At 41.0% G+C, this 23,283-nt stretch overlaps 1 protein-coding gene across 2 annotated transcripts; it reads left to right on the top strand.

Moving 5' to 3' along the window:
- The first annotated feature begins 2,926 nt into the window (after positions 1–2,926).
- Positions 2,927–22,993, top strand: map3k7 (mitogen-activated protein kinase kinase kinase 7). 2 transcript variants are annotated; one of them, XM_054618184.1, is made up of 18 exons: positions 2,927–3,159; positions 3,729–3,848; positions 3,953–4,063; positions 4,215–4,280; positions 4,423–4,468; positions 6,492–6,630; positions 7,476–7,604; positions 9,119–9,243; positions 9,756–9,886; positions 11,093–11,174; positions 12,296–12,426; positions 12,543–12,690; positions 13,468–13,548; positions 16,696–16,763; positions 18,988–19,084; positions 19,433–19,494; positions 19,819–19,934; positions 21,122–22,993. In XM_054618184.1, exons 2-18 carry the CDS (start codon positions 3,756–3,758, stop codon positions 21,300–21,302), a joined length of 1,806 nt encoding a protein of 601 aa, XP_054474159.1. In that variant the 5' UTR covers positions 2,927–3,159; positions 3,729–3,755; the 3' UTR covers positions 21,303–22,993. The 2 variants fall into 2 exon arrangements, with proteins under 2 accessions (XP_054474159.1, XP_054474160.1); XM_054618185.1 differs by lacking the exon at positions 13,468–13,548.
- Positions 22,994–23,283: the final 290 nt, after the last annotated feature.

Below are 23,283 nucleotides of genomic sequence, written 5' to 3'. Positions count from 1 at the left end.
TTTCAAAAAGTGCAATGTGAAATGGCTACAATGAGGACTAACATCATCACAGTCTGTTTATGGACAACAGTAAGCAGAAATGTTTAAATACATAAAAATGTAGTGGGCATGTCTATGAGGGGGAGACTGGTTGGGACCACTAGAACCCATTTTCAGTCATATATTTTGAGGTGAGAGGTCAAGGGACCCGTGTGAATATGTACATGCCAGTTATGCCATCACCAAAAAAATGAAGCTTTTTGAATCAGCCTCCTTGCCGACAAGCTAGTCACAAGCATGACAGTCATCTTGTTTCATTTGATACAAGTATCTTCGCTCTAGTTTTAAAACCGAGCCCAGCACAGCCTCTCAGAAACTAATGTCAGCCAGGATCTTGCAAGTGTCGCAACAGAGGAAACAGTTCCAATGTGACCAAAACCTTCAGCTGATTTAGGGCTGCAGAAGGCCGTTTTTTAGTAGAGTTAGGCATTGTTATCAGTACCACCCTCAAATATCCAGCATCGGTCACTTCAAGCAAACCTGGTCCTTTAATCAACAGTGGTCAACAGTGTCAAAAGCCACAATGAGATCCAGCAGTACCAGAACATTCTATGTCACTTGAGAACCTGAGAAAAGCTGTTCCAGTGGACCGTGACCAGCAGAAACCAGACTGAAACTCACCAAGAATATTCGGCTTATCTTAGGCAACTGCGGCCTGTTTGGCAACTACTTTTTCCTGGACTTTCACTATAAAAAAGCATCTCTGAAATTGGGTTATAAATGTGAACCTGTCAGGGTCTGCCTGAACGCATTTTGCAGCCCCGGTGACGGCTGTATTTTGTCCTCTCAAAGATCCCATTAAACTCCCTCCCCAGCTGGTAAATGTCACTTTATTATTGCAGGACTCAATATCCTCATGTTGCTGCACACGCACGGCTGCGAGCAGTGAAGAGTCACCTATCCAGAAGGAGAGCACTTCATCAGGTCCGGCTCCTCGAAGATTTTAGGCAGTCTCAGAGTCAATTTCCTGTTGACCGCAGGTCCCGAACCATATGCCGACGTAGTCCCAGAAAAACTGCCAGGTGAGAGCATTTTAATCACCTTTGAAGTGAGTGATTAGAATAATTATTTCAGGGGAGAGGGATGGCTCCTGCTATTAACAGCCCTCTGTTCAATATCACAACAAATTAGTTCATGCTCATTAGTATGAGTTGTGCTTGCCTAGTGGTTTGGAAAGCCTCCATCGGGAACCTGCTTTATTACTCCCTGTGAGTGGGGCATGTAATTAGCATTCGTCAAGTGCAGTGTTTATATAACGCCCCTCCTCACAAAATGTAATTTTTGATGTTACATCAGTGTTACTTGCTCGATCAAGGAGGGTCTCGCTTGCGAGGCTAAATTGCTACATCAAAGGTCGGCAGAACTTCCTAAGGAGCTCAAAGTCCCCGGAGAAGACTGGAAGAGATCTGTGAACCAACAGGTAGTGTTTCAAGTGTCAAATCAGAAGTCAAGTTTATTAGCTTTTATCACATATTTACAGGCCCACTGAGACATGCAGCCATTCTAGACGAGCCGGCATGAGAGTTCTACATTACAATAGAAAAACATAAACTTAGTACATAAGGAAAACAAAAAAGGGAGATATATCCAAGATAGACAGAAAGTTGTACCAATCAGTAGAAACACAACCAACAACAACTTGAATAGAATCAAACAGTGGCAAGGAAGTATTCAGATATTTGAGTAGTCAAAGTATCAAAGGGTAAAAGTACTAATAAGGCAGCAGAAATGCCCCTGTCAGTACTGTAATATGTATTATCACATTGGATACTGATGCATTAACATGTAAGCAGCATGCAAAAGGAAATATTCCTTGCTCTTACATTGTTAATGATGTTGATACTGTAACTTTATTGTATTAATGTCAATGCGGCTTTAACTCCATCAGTCAGTTCTCCAGGGGAGCAGAACCATGCCAACAACCAACGCTTTTATGTTATGTAAATTATGTTTGAATAAATCTTAATCTTAATCACTTGTTAGGCGACTCTTCTGTTGTCTTTTCTGTTCTTTTCTTCTAACATTTTGAACTTGGCTGAACTTTCTGCAAGTAAAGCTAAGGATGCTGAAAGATACACTAACTCCTCTCTGCCTTCCCCTAAGGTCTTGGCTTTGTGTAGTTTAGCTTACGTTTCTTGGGTAGTTGTTCAGTTTTACTAGATATTCTTATATTTTATTAGGATTAAAATAATTCATTTATTTTATTTTTTATTTGTTTTTAGCGTTTTATTATTATATTTGATTATTGTGATTGTTTTTACCCTGTACAGCACCTTGAGATTTCATTGTATTTTAAAGTGTGCTATATAAATAAAATCCATTATTATTATTATTATTATTAACTTCAAACGCTATAATATTGGACATGCTGAGAGTGAAAGTTATTTTTTGTCCTTGGAAACAGTCGCTTGACAAAAACAACAAGGTTTTTAACAGAGGGCATGGAAGCCTGTGAGATGTGGTTAAAACACACAACAAAAGCTATGAGGTGGACCTTGAGTTACGAATGTTTTACGAAACAAACTGTATTCTGATTGGATACAAAATGTTGACTTTGAATTGTAGTAGGAATACAGTAGTGGTATATAACTAAATCCATTTTATCAAATACTGTAGGTTACTTCACCACAGTTTTGAGGTAGTTGTACTTTACATTTGACTGTTAATTACTATTTACATTTTGAATTACGGTTTTCATACAAAACAAATGATCATCTTGAAAAAAATATTGTGTTTTTTTTTTTGTTTGTTTTTTAAAGCTTAAACTGTCAAACAGTATGTATTTGCTCAAATAAGCCCCACCAGAAAAAGTGACAATATTAAAGGGAGCCCTTTCCCCCTTTTTTTAATGGTTGGAATGAGGTCTGCTGGTCAGTGTGCAGGGGACACAATTGCAGTGCGCACACACTTCCTGATGGAGCTGCTCCTGCGAGGAATAAAAATACACTCCTAGCCAGCCAGCTAGACGAGTTGTGAAAAAGTTATGTCTGGCTGTCAAGTTGATAGAGAAAGGCTACTTTTAAAAATGGACGTTATTCCTCGGTTTTCTGTCCATTAAGAGCAGAACATATCCCCATGTCCAGAGAGCCACCGGCACCGGTGACAAGACAACTGCGAAGGGTTGGATTGTTGAAGCTAATAAGTCCCGGTAGCTAGCGTTAGCAACCAGGCTAGCCAGCTAACGCAAACTGGCTAGCCAACACACTGTAGGCCTTAAGTATCTTGTTTTTACTCGCGAGTGTTGCATGCTACTGATACAATATGCTCAGCGCTTGTCTAAAATAATGTTATAGGAACTTATTACGTATGCCAAAAGCTTACTCTGAGCACTATTAGATTTCAGTGACAGTTTTGCTGTGGCAGCTACAGTTCGCTGTGCTAGTTAAGCTACGCGGTTAGCCAGCTGGTGGACTGCATCACACTAACCTAGCCGACAGGAGGCTAACATTAAGCCGCTGAATCTCGTTTGACAGGTCGCGCCAGGATGTGTAAATAGCCGTAACGTTATTTATTGTGCTACTTAGCCTAGCCATGTCCCTGGCTCACGAGAAGTTAGTCATACACTACTGTGCCATTGTAATAGCTCAATACTTAGAAGCAAGTCTTTGCACCCTTTTTGCCTCATTTAGCTGTTAATGGACTTTATTAACATTTGTGCTATTTGTCTGGTTTTTTTGCTCCCTTTTCAGTAAGCTACTAGCTGACGTGAGCTAGTAATGTCTCTAACGTTACCAACCCCCGATATACTTGAAACACCTCCTGGATATCCATTTGAAGAAATCAACTATGAGGATATTGAAGTGGAGGAGGTAGGTTGTGTTTGGTGGTCTGCCACTGACAGACTTAATGCTGATGTTCTGTGAACCATCACAAGATAAGGTACTGACGTTTCTGATTATCTGTCTATTTTCAGGTGGTGGGGAGAGGAGCTTTTGGGGTTGTTTGCAAAGCCAAATGGAAAGGCAATGATGTCGCCATCAAGACCATTGAGAGTGAATCGGAGCGGAAAGCATTTATTGTCGAGGTATTGTTGTGACTGTCTTTTATCTCTCGACTGCAACACGTTTAGTTGACACACACTGACAAGTTCTAGTAGGACAGAGTTGTTGTTATGTTATGCATGTTATGACAGCCTAGGTGTTACTGCGTGTGACGTGTTTCCTCTTTGTCTCCAGCTCCGGCAGCTTTCGCGTGTGAATCACCCCAACATTGTGAAGTTGTACGGCTCTTGCAATAATCCAGTAAGTTTGCTGGAACTGTATTATATGTTATGCCCTCTTAACCACGCAGCCACATTGATGATTCCACTGCCCAGTGGTGGCGTGTCTAAGTTTCTATTGTCTGTCTGGTTGAGTTGTCTGATGATTTTCTATTCACTCTCAGGTCTGCCTTGTGATGGAATACGCTGAAGGCGGGTCATTGTACAATGGTGAGTCTACATGCACAGTACTGAGTAATACTGCTGTATTACAGATGTCTGCGTTTGTTTTGCCTTGCTGGTGGGGAAATGAACACAGCCTTGCAAAGACATGAAAAGCAGCCCTGTTCAGTTGACCCTCCCACTGTTTGCATGTTCAGTCATTTGTCCCGATTTCCTTGATAAACTAGTCTTTGCACAGTCACTTGCAGCACAACCTTGTTTGTCCCTGCAGTTAATGTCCAAACGGACCTGGGAAATAGTGAAATGTAACAAACAACGCTATGCAATCATTTTATAAAGACTTATTAAAGATAAATATTTGTCTGCAAAATTCAGCATAATTGAACTTGTGTGCATAAGACCACATGACTGTTATGTTGTGTTTTTAATACAACATAATTGGCACAAAATAATCAAATTTATTACTTAGATTTCATAGAATTTAGTTGGCACTTCACTGTTTCCAGTTAGGTAATTATTTTTATTGCAATTTGGGTCTTGTTTTATAGTGCTGACCGTCATTGCTATTGGAAATACAAAGATTGCCTTTCAAACCTCAATTGTTGAGATCTGAGAAAGTGGCATGGGGGTCAAGAAATATGAGCAGATGTCAGATGGTTGACAGTTGGTCTTTTAAAAGAAGATAAAGGCAAACGGTAAAATTAAAACCCAAACTGTTGGTAGTAAACAACCACCACAGGCAACAGACACACTTTCTGCTTTAACTGTGACCTACTGTACATACAGTTCCTGTACAGTTAGGAAATATTATTGACATTTTGGGTTGTTTAGCTCCATAATAATCTGTATATCGTGTTGGTTTGTTTACAACCTGTCTGACCATCCGACTTCTCGGTTTCGTGCATCTCTGGATTTTGATGTATAACTGCTGCCGTGTTCCCAGATCTAAGCAAGTACTTTGGTGAGGACAATGTGGTTAAAATGGTGGCCAAGACCACAAAAAAATACAAAGAGTTGAAAAACTGGAACAGATACATTTTATGGTTTATACATGCTGATAGAGGCTTTTAAGCTCTAAAAGAATCATTGCAGGTAATCAATGGACGCATGCAAGCAGTTATATACTGTACCTTATACTATACCTTTTTATCTGCTTTCCCAAGACATCAGCGTTTGGAACAGCTCTTATTCACATAAGATTCGGATTGGAACGTTTTTGTTTTCCAGGATGTGAATCCGACACTATGGGACTTTGTTCTGCGCTTTACACTTAACAATTACCTCTCCTCCTTAGTTACTGAATCTCTATCAAAGTTACCCCTGGGAGCTACACTGTGGTGCCATAGCTCTGATGTCGTTGAGTTGTGAATACTGATTTTGAACAATGTGTTCTCAGTTTTCCCTCCTGGAATTAACATTGAAAACGCTGTCAGACAAAGGTGGTCAGCGTCGTGTATTAGCCCTGTGTTTAGCCCCTTTTGGACCCGAGTAAATTTCCCCAGGAACTAGGAACCTTTTGAGAAAGAGAGACTGCTGTGAATGTGAGAAAAAAAATAAGTTATTTCCGATTTGTTTTCTAACCATCAAACACTCAACGAATGATTTACTGTGGAGAAAGACGCTCTCTGCATTTCATTCATTACATCCGAAGTGCATTAGTTAATGCTAAGCAGCAGTGAATGTCGTTGCAGTGAGACAAAGCCAAAGAGTGTTGTTTTTTTTAACATGTAGATTTCAAACGCACTGAGCTGCAGTGTGTGTTTACCCCCGTGACCGATATCGGCAATCTTTCTTGTTGCTTTTTCATACGTCAGCAGACAAATTTACCTATCAACGCAGGTGTTAAGATCGCTATGGAAACGCTGACAACAGTGGGCTGAAGGAACCGTATAGTTCCTTGAAAAGTAGACCCGGGACTAAAATATCCAGGAACTTCTTGGTGGAAATGCAACTTTTGTGTGTGTTTGTGTGTATGATGGTGTTGTAAAGCACTACTTTCTGCTTGGTTCCTTTTGTAGCTTTATTGTCTGTGGTGGTGGTTGTGACTGTGACTGTGTTCTCTTGTCCACAGTGCTGCATGGTGCTGAACCCCTCCCCTATTACACTGCTTCCCATGCCATGAGCTGGTGTTTTCAGTGCTCCCAGGGCGTGGCCTATCTCCATGGCATGAAACCAAAGGCTCTCATTCACAGGGACCTCAAGCCACCCAAGTATGCTCCTCCTCACCTCACTCTCTTGTCTCCTGTTTCACTGTGCCGGCAAAGAACCCGGTGGTTTCCCTTTTTAAATGTGTTCGATTTGGTTCACGTTGTTCCACAAATATTGTACTTTGAAATTGATCTGATATTTTGTGACACAAGTGTTATGTTTTTCTACAGTATTGCAGGCCACTAAAAAACGTATTATTTCTTATGTGTTGTCATGCAGGGTCCAAATATCTTTACATACAGGGTTGTTGTGTCTTAACAGATATGCAGAGGTGTCAAAGTAGGCAGGGTTGGATCTTGTCTCTCAAGCTCCTCTTTAAAAGAGAGTTCCCATGTTTATTTTAACCCTCCAAACCCCATTTTACTCCCAAGACCTATACATAGTTTTGATGCCACATATTAAAAAAGAAAGAAAGAGTAGTTCATGGCTTCCCAGTTGCGCTGAGGACCATAATATTTTTTTCAGGATGTGGTTAGTGTAAAAGGTTTATTTCACAAAATGTAAATATAACATTCATAACAAAGTTATTTTTTTGGGATGAAATATTAATATTTTAAGCTTGATCTTGGTTATTTTTTTCCAGACGGAAGCCTATTCATATTGTTACCTGAATTTTTTTTTTTATATACACACACACACATACATACATACATACATACATACATACATACATACATACATACATACATACATACATACACATACAGAGGTTTAAAAGGATTCTTGTATGTTGGACCTGTAGCTTTTTACTCAAACAAGTCAGAAAATGTACTTTTTTTTATTGATTACTTAAAGTTCAAAGCATTGTCAGCATCTAAAAGTTTATTTCCTGCTTTCTTTGGTCCAGTCTGCTTCTGGTGGCGGGAGGCACTGTGCTGAAGATATGTGACTTTGGAACAGCATGTGACATTCAGACGCACATGACCAACAACAAAGGAAGTGCAGCATGGATGGCCCCAGAGGTATTTGAAGGCAAGTATGAGTGGCATTTCAAGTAGTTGAAGAGCTTTGGATACCTGCACTATTATTTAACTAAATAGTGTATATTTGTATCCCGCTCACTAGGGAAAGAAATCTAGAATCTGTTCCTGTTGAGAACTTGGTCCCGGTTGTCCGATTTCTTGAGATGGCATACCTCCGAGGCTATTGATTCCTCTGATTATTGTGTCACGTCATTGTACAGCCAGAAGTTGTTAATAACTCTGAGGGGAAGCACCCTGATTTCCCCTGATAATGCTACATATTAAACAACAAATCTGTGTTGAAATCAGGAGGTTAAGGTCAAGTTAATTAATGTTAGCAGTTGGTAGCCGCTGGGCAAAACATTCCTGCTTGACTAATTAACCAGGGCCAGCAGCTAATGCTAACGGTGGTTGCATCGAGTCATGTGGATTACGAGGTGTTCAATCTCTGATTGGTAAAAAAAAAAGTATTAGGCAAATTAAAAATGATAACTTGTTGTCTCGTAAAATGTATTTTTGCTTTAACTTCCTTAATCTAGCTTTAAGTAGCTTAAAATACATCATTGTAACTATATACCGACATTTGTGTTTTTATGCAAACAACCGCTATAGATGATATAACAGTAAGTAAAGGGATAATATTAAAATATTTTTACACAGATTACACAGATTTGGGACTGTTGAAATAATTTTTTGGGACGGCGGTGGAAACAATCTATCAGGAATCAATAAGGGATTCGATAAAGTTCTGATCAATAAGAGAAATCGATGTAGATCATGAATTCCTATCCCTACAGCTCACTCATTTGTTTGTGCTTTTTCATGCACCCACCTGTGTTTGGTCACCTTTCACCTGAGTGCCAACTTAGTGCTTCCAGCATAGTGGCACTAATTCTTGATTCATCATCATCATCATCATCAGCCTGACTCTGCTGCTTTATTGATGGTAGTCTCCCAAGCACTGTGAGAAGATGAATGGAGTGATGCTGGTGGCTTTATTTCCCTCGGGAGAACGACGATGTAAAATGTGTTCTCATTCGGCCAGGGGCCTTAATGTATTTCTCCATGATGAGACGTGTTATTGGCGAGGGGGGTCAGAAGGAAAGATGAATTAAGCCCAAGTCATTATCTTGTTTTTGGAGGCAAGTTACAAGACTCCAGTGCGATTATACAACTCACTTTTGCCCTCTCTGTGAACTCTTTACAACTAATTTGCATCAGCTTTAGCCACACAGCAACTTTAGAATAGGTGTGTGATGTGCACTTTAATTCTGCAATAATAGGCCTGGTAATTAAGCAACACAGGAGCCGTTCCTTGATCAAAATTGCTCCCTTATTTTCCTCCTCCTTTCCCCCCTGAATGCAAGAGATGAGATAAAAGCTGCTGTGCTTTCTTGGGCACATCCTCGCTCTCATCTCAAACGTGCCACAGAGAATTATCTTTATCAGTGATGTCAAACGCAGCCCCATTCTCCCCGTTTGAAAAGGAGCTAAGTGTTGCTGAGCGTTCTTCTGTACTTGCAGGCAGCAATTACAGCGAGAAGTGCGATGTGTTCAGCTGGGGGATCATTCTCTGGGAGGTGATCACTCGCAGGAAGCCCTTTGATGAAATCGGAGGACCAGCTTTTCGCATTATGTGGGCTGTGCACAACGGTGAGTCACTTTGAGTGTGTGTGTGTGTGTGTGTGTGTGTGTGTGTGTGTGTGTGTGTGTGTGTGTGTGTGTGTGTGTGTGTGTGTGTGTGTGTGTGTGTGTGTGTGTGTGTGTGTGTGTGTGTGTGTGTGTGTGTGTTGGGGTTGGCGGGGGGAGCTGGAGGGTGCAAAGGCCGTGTCCAGATGTCAGCCGCTGTGAGTCTTCAGACAATCCTGCCCCACTAGGCCTGCTGGGAGACTCTGAAAGTAAAGAGCCTGGCAGAAAAGTACAGCTGAAAGGCATGTTCTCCTGTGCGAGTGCAGAGATGGATGGGGGAGAATACTAATGGGACACTAATAATACCTGGGCACAAGTTTAATATTTTTCACCGCTGAATCTGCATGCCTGAGTCATTATGGTTCGAAGAGCGGGAGACGGGGGGGATTTAGCATAAATATGGAATATTTATACTTTGCTTGTCTGGTGTGATGAAGATGTTATTTCTTTCTTTGACCGTTTTCCTACACATTTAGGCACAAGACCTCCTTTAATCAAAAATCTGCCCAAGCCCATTGAGAGTCTGATGACTCGCTGCTGGTCTAAAGACCCCTCTCAGCGGCCTTCCATGGAGGAGATAGTGAAGATCATGACTCATCTAATGAAGGTAATCTGCTTAACCTTTCTCCCAGGCTTTCCTTGAACTTTAGAGGATGAATCAGGATTAGGTAAAGTTTTAATAGTAACTACAGTATACACTATATCGCCTTACACATAGAGGTGTTTCTGTTATAAAGCCAACACTCATTGATATAAATGGGGTGAACAAAGTAATCATTTTATTCAAGGTTTTTATGACTCATTCCTGCAGCACTCCATAGAATCAACACATTGCAGGACTGTTGCATTAGATTGCAGTAGTTTTAGCTATGTGTACCTAATAAACTGGCAAATAAGTGACATTTAACAAATTAAAAGTTTTGATAAACATTTGAACTTTGATTCAGCAAATCATTACCTACATGTCTAACTCATGATACAGTAACTTGAGCAGGGAGGAATATTTGTGTCATCATGAAATTGCAGCCCGGCTCTTCATAGCATTTCATCTCATAAATGATTATAGGAATTACCATAATTGGTGACTCATAGTATTCTTCTGTTGAAACTCCTTTCTAAGATGTCAGGGGAAATTCCCACACTCATGAATACGTATTATCTTTGTTACCAAATAATCTTGCGTTGTAAGACACAGTAGACAACTTCAACAGATAGCTCAGGGAGCAAAGACGCAGTCCATTCAATCCAACTCTGGTTCACTGTGAAACCAATAAGGACTTAATGGATTACACACCAACATTATACATTTCACTTGTATTAGGACTAGCCAAACGGACTGTGGCTTGTGAAAGTGCCCTCAGGAGATTTCTTTCTTGGCAGTTAAATGTCAGCAGATAGATTCACTAGTAGTTTAGCTTTTAGATTGAAGCTAAAATCCCATGTCGACTGCCTAAATCCTGTGGTTTGTCTTCTTTGATTTCATACTACAAATTAACCCTCAGTCCAATTAGAAGCAAACCGAAACCGACCTTTTCAGGACAGCTCTGCCCAAATATTTGATCCACACAAGAGTTTAATTGACAAATTTCAAACCAGCGTAAGCCAAAAGACACAAACAGTGCGTTTTAATGTTTGTAGTCAGTCTGCCTGAATAAAAGTTATTATATTGGAATTAACCTCACATTTATTCATACACAATGAGCCTTGGGGAAAAATATATGGTTTTAGTCACTTTTTTTTAAAGGCAATGATGAAGTGCATAGTGAAAAATGAAAGTCATAATTGAAGAGTTGCTTTTTTCTTCTTTTGGCAGTACTTCCCAGGATATGATGAACCCCTGCAATATCCATACCAGTATTCAGATGATGGGCAGAGCAACTCTGCAACTAGTACAGGTAAATGAGATCGACCAGTATAAGAAGTTGATGTTAAAGCAGCCCTCATCATTTAATGAATGGGTGTGCATGATCCAATGTCAAAGTGTATTCAGTGGTTATCAACACAGAAAATTGTAGGATGTTTCGCACATTCATGTTTAGTTTCCTTTACTGGTGCTCATCCTCCCATAGCTTAAGAAAAAAAAAATCTCTGGAATCATATTTATGTCACCATTTACAACGTGTGAATGGTCCATATAAGTATATATATATAGTATAAAGAGTTTACAATCAGATGGAACCGCTTATAGACAGAGTTGCCTTTTTTGCCATAGTGTGGGTGCCATATTTACACAGATGTGTCCCTGTATTACAACCCATTAAATCAGACTACAGACTTGTGGTAATTGAACTGCAAAGAGTGGACAAAAGTGTGTTGATTAGTAAATACAGGACTGGCACTTCTGGCTTTAGCAAAGGCACTGATAGCTCTCTGGACCCTCCACCCACAAGTCAGTCTCTAAACACTTCGCTCACCTAGAAACTGAAGACAATCTTCCTGGTTTCATTGCTAGAATTTGGTGGGAACTGTTGTAAGGTTAAAAACAATTGGGACGGTTGTTTGCATTAGTTGTACGCTTGTAAACACTGACGTAGCAGAAACACATGCACAGAACTGTCGTTGCTACAGCTGCTCTGTTAACAGACAAACAGACACTCCAAGAAGTTTTACTCACTGCTGTTCAAAGTTTAAAAAGTATAAATAATCTCGGAACTCTTCTACTGCCAGTAAATGCAATCATGTAGATAAACGGTTGTGATTGGCCTCTCTAAATCCAAAGTTGCGTAGGTTTGTTACATTCTAGTAACAACTTTGAAATCCCCCAGACGCTAGGTATGCGGAGATCTCCGAGATTGCAACAATACTCTGGACCAATGCAACTGTTCATTTTATTAATCTCAGTTGTTTGTCTTTTTTTGTTTTTGGATCATTTGAGGGGTTTTTTCACGTTTTTTCAGTGATGTAAACCACCAAATATAGGCGACAAATGCATTGTCAAATCTTAAAAGGCACCACAGTTGAGAAATTATGAAACCTATAAAACCTGTCTCCTGTCCTCTGTCCTGGGGAACATTAGGTTCGTATGTGGACTACACTGGCACCAGCACAAGCAGCAAAAGCGATGCGAACATGGAGCACAGTGATTCTCAAGGGAGCAATGACACTATCAAGATTACGCCTCAGTTCGCTCCTTACTTCAAACCAAAGGTAAACCAACTCTTCATAATTGTTAGTTATAGATTAAGTAACATTGCTGATTAAGAAAGCAAATATATAGTCCAAAACCAGCTTTTTTGAGAGAGTTTGTCTTTTGTTTTTTTCAGGCAGACCCATTGAGGTCTCTGCCTCTGTCCAGGGGGGGCAGTGTTGAGAGTCTGCCTGCACGAACACAGTGCCTGGCATCGTCGGACAGCAAAAGAATGAGTGCTGACCTGTCGGAGCTGGAGCCCAAGATGCCATTTACGCCTGCAGGTAATGCCAGACATTACACCACACAAAGCAACACAATAAAGCAGGAAGAGGAGCTCATCAATGCAAATTGGCATGTTGTTATGAGATTCAGAATGTTCTATTTAATAAGAAAAGTTGCACAGGAGAAGGCATGCTGTGTTACTGTCAAGCCTTATTGGAAGGAGGCCTCTCCAAGTCCACAAGAAACTCCTCCCATGACCCTCTTGTCAGGTTATTTATCAAGTGCTTTCATCACATAGAGATAAAGATTGATTCCTCATATAAACACATCCATATCTCCCCGAACGCTAAGGCCCGTCAGACCCAGCTGTCAACCAACTTCCCTCCTGTAAAGACTCTTGACAGAAAGAAAACAGATTCCCCAGTGCTGTTGATTTGATTCAAGCACACAGAATATGTCAGGGCTTTTGTTGTTGCTCTTTTTGTTTTCACACTTTGATGCAACATTAATGAATGGAGTTCCTGTTAGTCGAGCATCAACAGTCTCTGTCCTTAGATCGTCTTGTTGAACTTTTTATCCAAACAGCAATAGAGCCGAATGCCCGCTGTTGTTAGTGCTGGGAAAAGCAGCACAGTGGCTGCTGGCATTCTACTCAGTAGCGCTCCACAGCGTCTGAAACGGACGTGCATGCTGCCCTTGCACGCATACTGTATGCTCTGCATGTCCGCGGGCCCACAATGCCACACAGTCCTGCTGTGCCCCCCCCCAAGTCTGTCTAAGTCTGCATGCTTGTCGTGTTCGCAGCTGTATGTGTGTGTATATGTGTGTTTTTGCAGCACGTCCCCAGTATAAACGAGGCCACCGTAAAACTGCATCATACGGCACCATTCTGGATGTCCCCAAGATCGTCGTCACAGGTATCTCTGGGACCACTGGGCTTCCTGGTGACCGGGTGGAGCTGGCTTGGCTTGGCTTGGCTTGGCTTGGCTTGGCTTGGCTTGGCTTGGCTTGGCTTGGCTTGGCTTGGCTTGGCTTGGCTTGGCTTGGGCTTGGCTTGGCTTGGCTTGGCTGGTGTGGGTTGCTGTGCTCTGACGTGGCTCTCTCCTGTGTGTCACTCCATATGATACCAACCACAGAATGTTCATTCATACAGTACCAGTCAAAAGTTTGGACACACCTTCTCATTCAACTACTTTGAAGAATCTAAAATCTAAAACATATTCTGGTTTGTTGAGCATTTGTTTGTTTACCACATAATTCCATATGTGTTCCTTCATAGTTTGGATGTCTTCAATATTAATCTACAATGTAGAAAAAAAATAAAAATAAAGACAAACCATTGAATGAGAAGGTGTGTCCAAACTTTTGACTGGTACTGTATTAAATATGTTGCAAGTCTTTATTTTTAAGAAAAATATGTTATCGACCCTTCTCTAAGCCCCGCCCTCCGCTGCTAATCCGTCTAGCTGTCAGAGCTACAACGGAGCCCAGACTATTACTAACTGCACTCCATGAATATAGATTATCTAATTAGATAAAAAGCAATTTCAGTAAAAAACAGACAGAAAGGTCTACAATATGCTTTTGAAGGATATATCCATGAAGTCAAACTGATTCAGTAGTAAAACCTGGTTATAAAGATAAAGTCCATAGATCATAGTGCAAAAGTTAACCATCACATCACCGGGTGATCGAGACAGAAGACAATGAAATGAAGGAACAACACTGTTCCTGTAAAGCAGAGTAAGTCTTCATTCACTGTTACAATCAGTAAAAAGCAAAAGCAGTATGTGTGTACATTCAGTAGCTAGCATAGCGTAGAAGAGCTAACGCTAGATAATGATATGCTAATGTTAAGCTCTACAGGTTTTACGTAGAAACTTAAACTTTTACTAATGTATATGTCTCCCTCCAACCTCTCCAGGTAACAAGTATCACTATTCTAAAACATTTAACAAAGACTAGCTCCAAATCCACAAAACCAGCCTGAAGATGAAAAAACATCTGAAACAGACTCATGTCGGACTAAGGCGGATGCTACGCTATGATTTGCCATTCTGGGTTTGAGAGGCGGTACTTAGCGAAGGGTCAGTCGAGCCGGTCCTGGAGTAACACAATTCAGAGTTGCCTTTTGTCTCTGTGTCTTCTGTGAATTTTTTAGTTGTCAGAAGCAGGACATGAGTTAATATTCTCATCTGGTGTCACATTTTTTTACATCCAAAATGGAGTTCCAACTAATTACATTCCTCAGACGGTTCTGTAGCCTTTTGCAAATAACAACACATTTTGAGCTGACGGGGAATCCAATCAGTATATTGCATCAGATCAGTCGACACAGATGAGATTAGCATTCTAACTCATGTCCCGGTCCTCTCTGTCACCTCGCTGGCTTGGCTGCAGCAGATCAGGAGTAAATCAGTGCACCAGTTCTCTGCATATGAGCTTGTCCTTGCCTTTCATGCATCGAGGACTTGAAAGAAAGCATGGCTGTTTTTTTTTTCTCTCCCCCTCTTGCTCTCTTTAACATCCATTAACTTTGGAAAAAAAAGTCCTTCTGATTAATTTCTTTCACATTGAGGGTCAGAGCTATTATTATAAGCAGAGGTACAGATGAAAGGAATGGGGACAGCTCTGGATTTAAAAAAAAAAAAAAAAGCTTCTATTTTGGAGCCGTGTGAGACACATTGAATGTGGCTAATTTAATGCGGTGACTTAGGGAGTCCGCTGATGCATGTTATTAAAGGTAGGGCACATACTGCAAGTGTATACCTGAACATCAGGTCATACATCTTTAGAGGCAATTGGCCGGAGATGTAACGGTATACAAAATTCACCATTTGGTATATACCTCAGGTATGGGGTCAGGATACAATAACTTTTCTATAGCAGGAAAAACTAAAGAAATACCAGATGATAGCATTTTGTTGTTATTTAGTTTGAAGAAATGGCCTCATCTGCTTCATTTCTTAGTGTAAAAATGACAGCACTGAAACATTGGTATAAGGATCATAAGAAAAAAAAGTAAACAGACTTCAAAATGACAATATCATTATCTTTATTACAAAAGACTTAGACAAACTGTTTTCTTTGGCTTAGTTGTATCTATATTTGCATTTCCTAAAAGATCAAATAAAAGACAACTGCAACATATGTGTAATTAACTTATTGGACATTAGAAACACCTGTAAAGTTTCAATGAAATGGAAGTTGGAGCAGCTTCAGCTTCAGTAAAGTGACATATTTCCCAATGAAACAGGTTTAGTTACAAGAGTGACTGATTTGCTTGGATTAAAATGAGTAAGCAGAATTTGCCAAATTTATTATGCTATGTTTTTACAGCAGGATAAAATGGCATATTTCCAATTGCAGAAGCATATTATTCATAAAATGTTCAAATTCTGTTCAGTTTCATGACAAAAAATTGTCTGCAGTGAGTTCCACTTAGTTTATTACAACAACCACAGGGAAAGAAAATGAAATTCCAACAAGTTCTTTATGTTTTATTTGGAGTACTTGTTTGTGTGTGTGTGTGTGTGTGTGTCCCTTTAGTGTTGTGCCTTCAGCGTGTCGTAGACAGAGCTTGTAGTCCGCCAAGAGCAGACAAACCCAGTCATCTATATTAGCTTTGATTAAGTGCAATCAAATTGATGTGTCCCATGTCATGTAAAGTTTGGGAAATTATCACAATGGGGAAAAAAAAAAAACATGTAGAATCTCAATACACATGACAGTCATGTTGCATATTGTTGTTATGTGAAACCTTGTGAATGCTATATTATATGCTGTAGATTGTGGTTGTGGTTAGGTTTGGTTTCCGGTGATGTGTGTATGTGTTTTTGTTGTGCACAGTCAGAAGGGCTGGGTGATTTTCAGCGTTCTGGCCATGCCACAGCGCGTGTAGACAGGCCAGGACACAGAGGGTTAAATCAGTGCAGCCCTGTCCCTGTGTCGACCCGTGAGCCTGGATATCCCTCAAGCAAACACGGGGGCACCAATCTCCCTCCATCGCTATCTGACAACTCTACCGGGTCTCACTCTTTCTCCTCTGTCCGTCCTGTCCACAGCCACATGCGATGCTCAGAGACGTCGGTCCGTGCAGGATCTGCCGGGCATCGGCACCGAGTCCAGCCAGGTAAGACACAGACAGACACAAGGGGTGGGGGGGGGTGGCTGAGGTTCTGTGGAGTTCTATTCATTGGTGATTACAGTCACCGTTTAGGGTTGAAATTGGTGGAGCTGGTGTTATATCACAAAGTCTAATCTAAATGAAATGTTCTCTGAGATGAAGTAAGTGCGAGGCTCTCTGTTGCTCATATCAAACGGCATGAAAAGACTTACTGCAGGAAATATAGTTGATTATGGCCGTATCATGCAGATAATACTTCTGTCCAGTGTTGTTCAGTCTCTCTCACACACATAATGTGCACTTAGACACACCTACGCACAGAGGGGAAAAAAGAGGGAGCGTGTCATAGGAGAACCTCCCTCTCATTAAAAGCGTCTGTCGCCTTTTATTCCCAGCTTTGCCAGTCAGTATGACAAACCGGTCTCAGTCAGATACACAGCTGCTAGGTAACGTTTTTTCTCTCTCTCTCTCTCTCTCTCTCTCTCTCTCTCTCTCTCTCTCTCTTGCTTGGCAGGTTGTCAGAGTAAAAAAAAAAAAAAAAAAAAACCTGCTGCTGCTGTGTCAACCCGCGGAGCATTCTGTTGCCCGCCAGCCAGCAAAGAGCCCTCTGTTACATTCAGTCAGGAATACCACAGAGAGTCGAGCAGGATTTATTATTATATACTTTGCTGTTTTTGGAAGGAAAAAAATATCTTACTTTAAAGGTTTTCCTTTTTATTGAAACAAAAACTGCTACAAAGTGTGTAATAATCACATCAAATAAACTACAGCGGTAGCCCATAAAACAAATGAATGAATTCATAGACTGGTGCTTATGCCAACATTAAACATAAAAGACCTGGCTTTGTTGAGACTGTCTATTGATCTCCTCCGCTGCATTTCAGCACCTGAGACAGCGCCAATCACAACAACGCGCACACACACACTACACACAACTAAAATAGAACTATAGAGCTATCCGTCCAATGAATAATGGGAGATTACTATTCTTTATTTCAAGGACTATTTAGATTTTTGGGTTAATACACAGCCTTTATAAAAAATTTTTTTTTAAAAAAAACTGAAAACCCTGATGCCTTCAAATACTGATTTGGACGTTGATTACCATGGCAACGGTTGCAGCTTGGAAGCATTCAGGTCAACCTTACCAATGTCTGTATTTCTTTTTTAAAAAAACAATCAATTCAAAAAGCACTTACACCTTGTATTTAAATGTAAGATTTATGATGCATAGATGAAAACTTTATCTTGACGCCATGCGGAATGAAGAGTTGAACTCCACCTGAACTCCATCTAAGGGGTTTATTTCTTTGTTCGTTACTCACATCATTCCTCATTTAAAGCCGTGTGGATGTTTGACTGATGCCGTCTTTCAGAAGCATTTGACACGTTCTTCTTTGTCAAAAGACAGAAGTCTTTTGGGAGAAAAGGTCATGGAATATGACATGTGTTTGATATGTCAGACATTAGAGTAGGAACCGCCTGCTGCTCCTTTCTCAAACACACACAGCTTCAAATGAGCTCCTTGGCTTGGAGTATTTATTTTGCTTTCCCAGACATTTGTCTCCATTTGTAACGGATGTAAACCCACAGCTCTGTGCAGTCAGGAGTTCATTTGGAGTTCACCGTGAACACTTTGAACACAAATACTGCTGCTAAAGAAGATAAATGGTGCTGTGCTGCCTGTGGGATTCCCAGTGTTTTGACAGTGCCATTGTTCATGGAGTTGCTTGTGTGAATTTGTTTTTTGTTACTATTTTGATTCTACTCCCACATTTGGATCCAGAGAGACACTGAAACACGTGCATAACATTGGATTATGTTGGATTCAAAGCTGTTTGTTGTCACAACATTGCATCCAAAATAATCCATTGCATTTAAGACTAATGTTCATAGTTTGGATTCTCATTATTTTAACTAGATATCATACTTTAGTTCTACTTTTTCTATGGCATTCAATTTAGCTAATTTGGCTGTCAGCCTACAACAACATCACTTTGATGGCTGGAAGTATGTCATATGTGAAGACTTATTGCAAGTGGAGAAAAATTCAAAATCACAACATTAAAAGTAGAATTTTCTTCAGTAAGCTTCATTTGGCATATGCCTCTAAATGTGCATGATCAGCTTTTTGCAGCATTATTTGTTTTTAGCACATTTCGCCACCCTAACACTCAGTAGCTGTGACTGGCTTTCCAGGTGATAGACGGTGTCTTGTGTCCTCTTGCAGGGGAGCAGGAACAGCAGCCGGTCCTCCAGTCCCAGTGTGAGGATGATGCCCGATAAGACCAGCAGCAGAGGCTACTTCTCCCCCGACGACCCCACAGGTAGTCACGGCAACGTACTGATTGTAAAAGTGTTTACCCATAAGGTCAGTTAACTGAGTAGTACCAAACAGATGAGGTGTGAAAGCCCCCCCCCCCCTAACTAGCATGCATTTTCTTAACATGGTGGTTTTAACAGCATTGGTGTCATTGTGGCCAGATGTTGTGACATCTGTTAGGCTTCACTGGAGACACTGTAGTGTTGGTTCAGTGACTTCTGGTCAGCCCAAGCTGAGGAGGCGGTCAGCAGGTTATTTCTGAGGACGGTGGACAGCCAACGATGTTCCCGAGCATTCACAGAGAAAACAAACCACCCTCTCTCTGTCTTTTCCTCTTCTTTTTTTTCCTCAGACACCAACGGCTCAGACAACTCAATTCCCATGGCTTATCTCACCCTGGATCACCAGCTGCAGGTACACCGTCGTCGTTTCATTTAAATATGGTTTCAGATGGCAGCGGCATTAACTCTGCTTTGGTGGCGTTGCAGCACCGCTCGTTCCTCTCAGAGATGAATTGAAGGGCATTGTAAATGACTTCATTATGAAGGGATTAGCACTGAAAACATGATGCTATCTAACAACGTGGAATGTGCATTTATAAATACACGTTGGCAGCACCAGTGAGCTGTTCGGTGTATTATTAACTGCTTGGACTATACTTGCAGCTATTATAAATACATTCTGCCGTCATGCACGAGCAGACGTCGACTCACTGCAACATGTGTGTTTTATTTCCAGCCTCTCGCTCCCTGTCCCAACTCCAAAGAGTCCATGGCCGTGTTTGAGCAGCACTGCAAGATGGCCCAAGAATACCTGAAAGTGCAAACGGAGATCGCCCTGCTGATCCAGAGAAAGTATGTTTACTTGCCCAAAGAATCCGATTTCTATCTGCTGTGATCGTTTTGTGCTTAGAAAGGTTTGGTTTGGTTTGGTGTTTAGGTGTACTGTATGTTTCTTACTATGCATGTGTTGCCTAGAGGCCAGCAGAATAAACAAGGCCGTAGCAAGGTGACTTCACATGATGAAGACATTTAAATGGATCTGGAAGACAACAGCCATCCTGAGTGGCAGAAGACGAGCACATTAGAACAACTGTGTTTGACTAAAGACATCCTGACATCTTCATTTTTATAAAACATGGAGGAATCCATATTCTCTCCCAAAAATATCCGCTGCTTTTAATTTAAAAGGCACTCCTCCAGTAGTTAAGTGTTTTCCATGTCCTCCCTCAGAGGATGGGGATGTTGAAGACCTGTTATTTTGAAACTCTGCTTCTCATCTGTTCCAGTGCAGTAAGAAAGTGTTAGAAATGTGTTATTTTGAAGAGGTTCTGAGTGTTAATGTCCAAATCCACTTTAGAAATCGTAGAAAAAAAGAATCATGTTTCAACATTTTTCAGGATCAAAAGCAATCCATCTGATTGACTGCAGTTTTGCCAAAATGTCATTTCTAGATCATCCTTCAATCAATGTAATGGTTAAAAAACAGGACTCGGCTGTAGCTTAATTAGTCATGATCACATTTCAGTTCATTGACTTTTTACTTTGTGTAACTTTTGATTGAACGTCATTATGATAAACCAAGGACATTATGAAATAACTTTCTCGCCCAACCCTGGTAGTTATCATTGTAAGAATCAAATAATCAAATCAAGTAATGGGCAAATAAAAAATGCTATAATTACAGCAATATCCAAATTGTAAGCTTTTTACAATTTGGATATTGTTAAAAATATGAAAATGGATAACCAGATCGGCTAATCACGTCACCGAACCGTCTATAAATCAGTATGTGGAAGTATGTTGGGTTTTACAGCGCAGATTGGCAAAATTACCAATAAAGTTAAGTCATTTTACCTACGAAGTGAGGCAGAAGAGGCTCCAGAACCAAGTGGAGCATTAAAATGACATTTTAAAACAAATAAATTCAACATGTTAGTTTGAATTGATTTGAACGTTCGTCATTCAAGTGTTAACAAAGCCCCCCAAAAAAAACATCCTTTGCTCAAAAGTTAATACCGCTTCATATCCCGTCTGCGCAGGAAGGAGCTCATCGCCGAACTGGACCAAGACGAGAAGGACCAGCAGAACACGTCCCGTCTGGTGCAGGAGCACAAAAAGCTGCTGGAGGAGAACAAGAGTCTGTCCACGTACTACCAGAAGTGCAAAAAACAGCTGGACCTGATCCGGGTCCAGCAACAGAAGAGACAGGGCACGTCGTGATGAGACAGAGACATCTATGAACTGCTACCAATCCCCCCATCCACCCGCCCAGCACTCCCCCCCCCCCCCCACTCTATAACACTACCCACTCATTCTCTGCACACACACACACACACACACACACACACACACACACACACACACACACACACACACACACACACACACACACTGTTCCCAGTCCAGCTTTATTAAGAGACCCGAGTCCTGCATGTACGCATTGTAGACCCTCAACGTCTGTCCAGCAGGAAGGTGACGTCCTCTGTACGTACATTTGCACATCCTCACAGTGTATCCTGTGACCGCAGACCAATCAATCACTCACAGCCCACGGACGCTGAAGCCACGCTCCGAGATGGATCTTTCCCTTCAGCGACCAAGCACCCCCCCCCCTTGGGTGCGATGGCGGGCCGACGGATGCGGGTCGTGTGTTTCTACATGTTTGCTCTCAGGGCCCTCTGGGCTGCCCGGTCGGCGTGCGTCAACGCCTCAGCAGCCGCCGGCCACACCGTCCTCCAGAATGTGAAAAAAATTAAAAAAAGAAAGGCTTTCATGGAGAAAAGAAACAGTGTGAATCATATGCAAGAATCTTTTGAGATCGGCGAGGATGTTTGGAACCTGTTCTACAGCGCGCGTGTGCGTGGAATCCCCGTTATGCAAACCACACACCCCTTAAATCAACGCATTTATGTCTCCCCTTTCCTCATTTTGAGCATGAGCCCTTCCCACAGGCCGCCGTACCCGTTTACTTCTTCGAGATGTCGTCAGTTCGGAGAGGGGTGTACTTTGTGTCACACGTCGCAGAAAAGGGAATATCTTGGGGGTTTGTGTAAAACCTGGATGCAGCGTTAATAATCTGCTCCTCATGCTCTTAAAACAAAAAACAAACACCTATCTTCCCCGAACAAACACAGGGAGCTGCGGATTCCCCTTTTTATTTGGACTTCAGTATTGTTGTTTTTTTTGCGTGTCAATGTTTTTTTTTTTTTGTCTTTTCTATTCAGTAGATCACTTTGTATGATAGCTTTGGTGTCATTTCTGCGTTAGGACATGTTTTATCTGGTCTGGGAATGCCCTTGCGGACAAAAAAAACAGAGGAGCCTATACCTCCCTATACAGTATCTAGTTTTGTTTTTAGTTCACATGTTGCCTTAGAAGTTGCCTGCATTTTAAGTGCTTGTTTTATGTGACATTTAGTGGGGATAAAAGCTAAAAAAATATATTTTTAATGTAATGGACAGTGAATGAAATTCTCCCCGGAGCTGAGTGAGGAGGATCTATGTCAGTAAGCTGATAATGTAAATGTTTCCCACCAGCTTTACATCCAAAACATGACATGTACTCTACAAAGAATGTGATTTTGTTTTTTGTTTCTTTTCTTGGTTTTCAGATCCCTGAAGTACTTTTGCACAATCACTTTTGTTTTTGTCCGGTCATGTACAAATTTTATCTTCTCATTTAAGCAATTCTGATTTTTAAAGAGCAAGACTTGATTAGTCTTACTTTGAAAAATGTGTTACTGTACAGGAGTGAATCTTCACCGGATCTCCCTCATGAGATTTTTCTGTTCACAAAGAATGAATTTACCACGCGCACACTACACTGTTTTATGAAGGGTTCCCTAAGTTGTTGGGAACCGAGCTACAGTATACGACAGTGAGATGGCATTATGAAATAAACTGAATGGTGAAAATGAGGCACTTTTTCCATGCGTGAGTGTTTGTGGTGGATACATTTACAGTATATTTTTGTCTGTGTTTTTTTATTTCTGCTTAACAAAACTGATTTTGCCATGTGATTTATCAAAGTGCCAATGTGATGCTTTGACTGTTTTCAGGTTTTGTTTAAGGTTCTAGTAATGTAATTAAGTCATAATTCCAGTTTTTTGTTTTTTTTATCGAAATTCAGAGGCACTTTCATTCAGTGTTGGTTTTGGTGGTACCTTTTTTGGACAAAAGCGGTAGTGTTTCTGAGCACCAGA

The sequence above is a fragment of the Anoplopoma fimbria genome, chromosome 18, assembly GCF_027596085.1.
Source record: "Anoplopoma fimbria isolate UVic2021 breed Golden Eagle Sablefish chromosome 18, Afim_UVic_2022, whole genome shotgun sequence".
Taxonomy (NCBI): domain Eukaryota; kingdom Metazoa; phylum Chordata; class Actinopteri; order Perciformes; family Anoplopomatidae; genus Anoplopoma; species Anoplopoma fimbria.
This window is presented reverse-complemented; position numbering and strand designations above follow the sequence as displayed.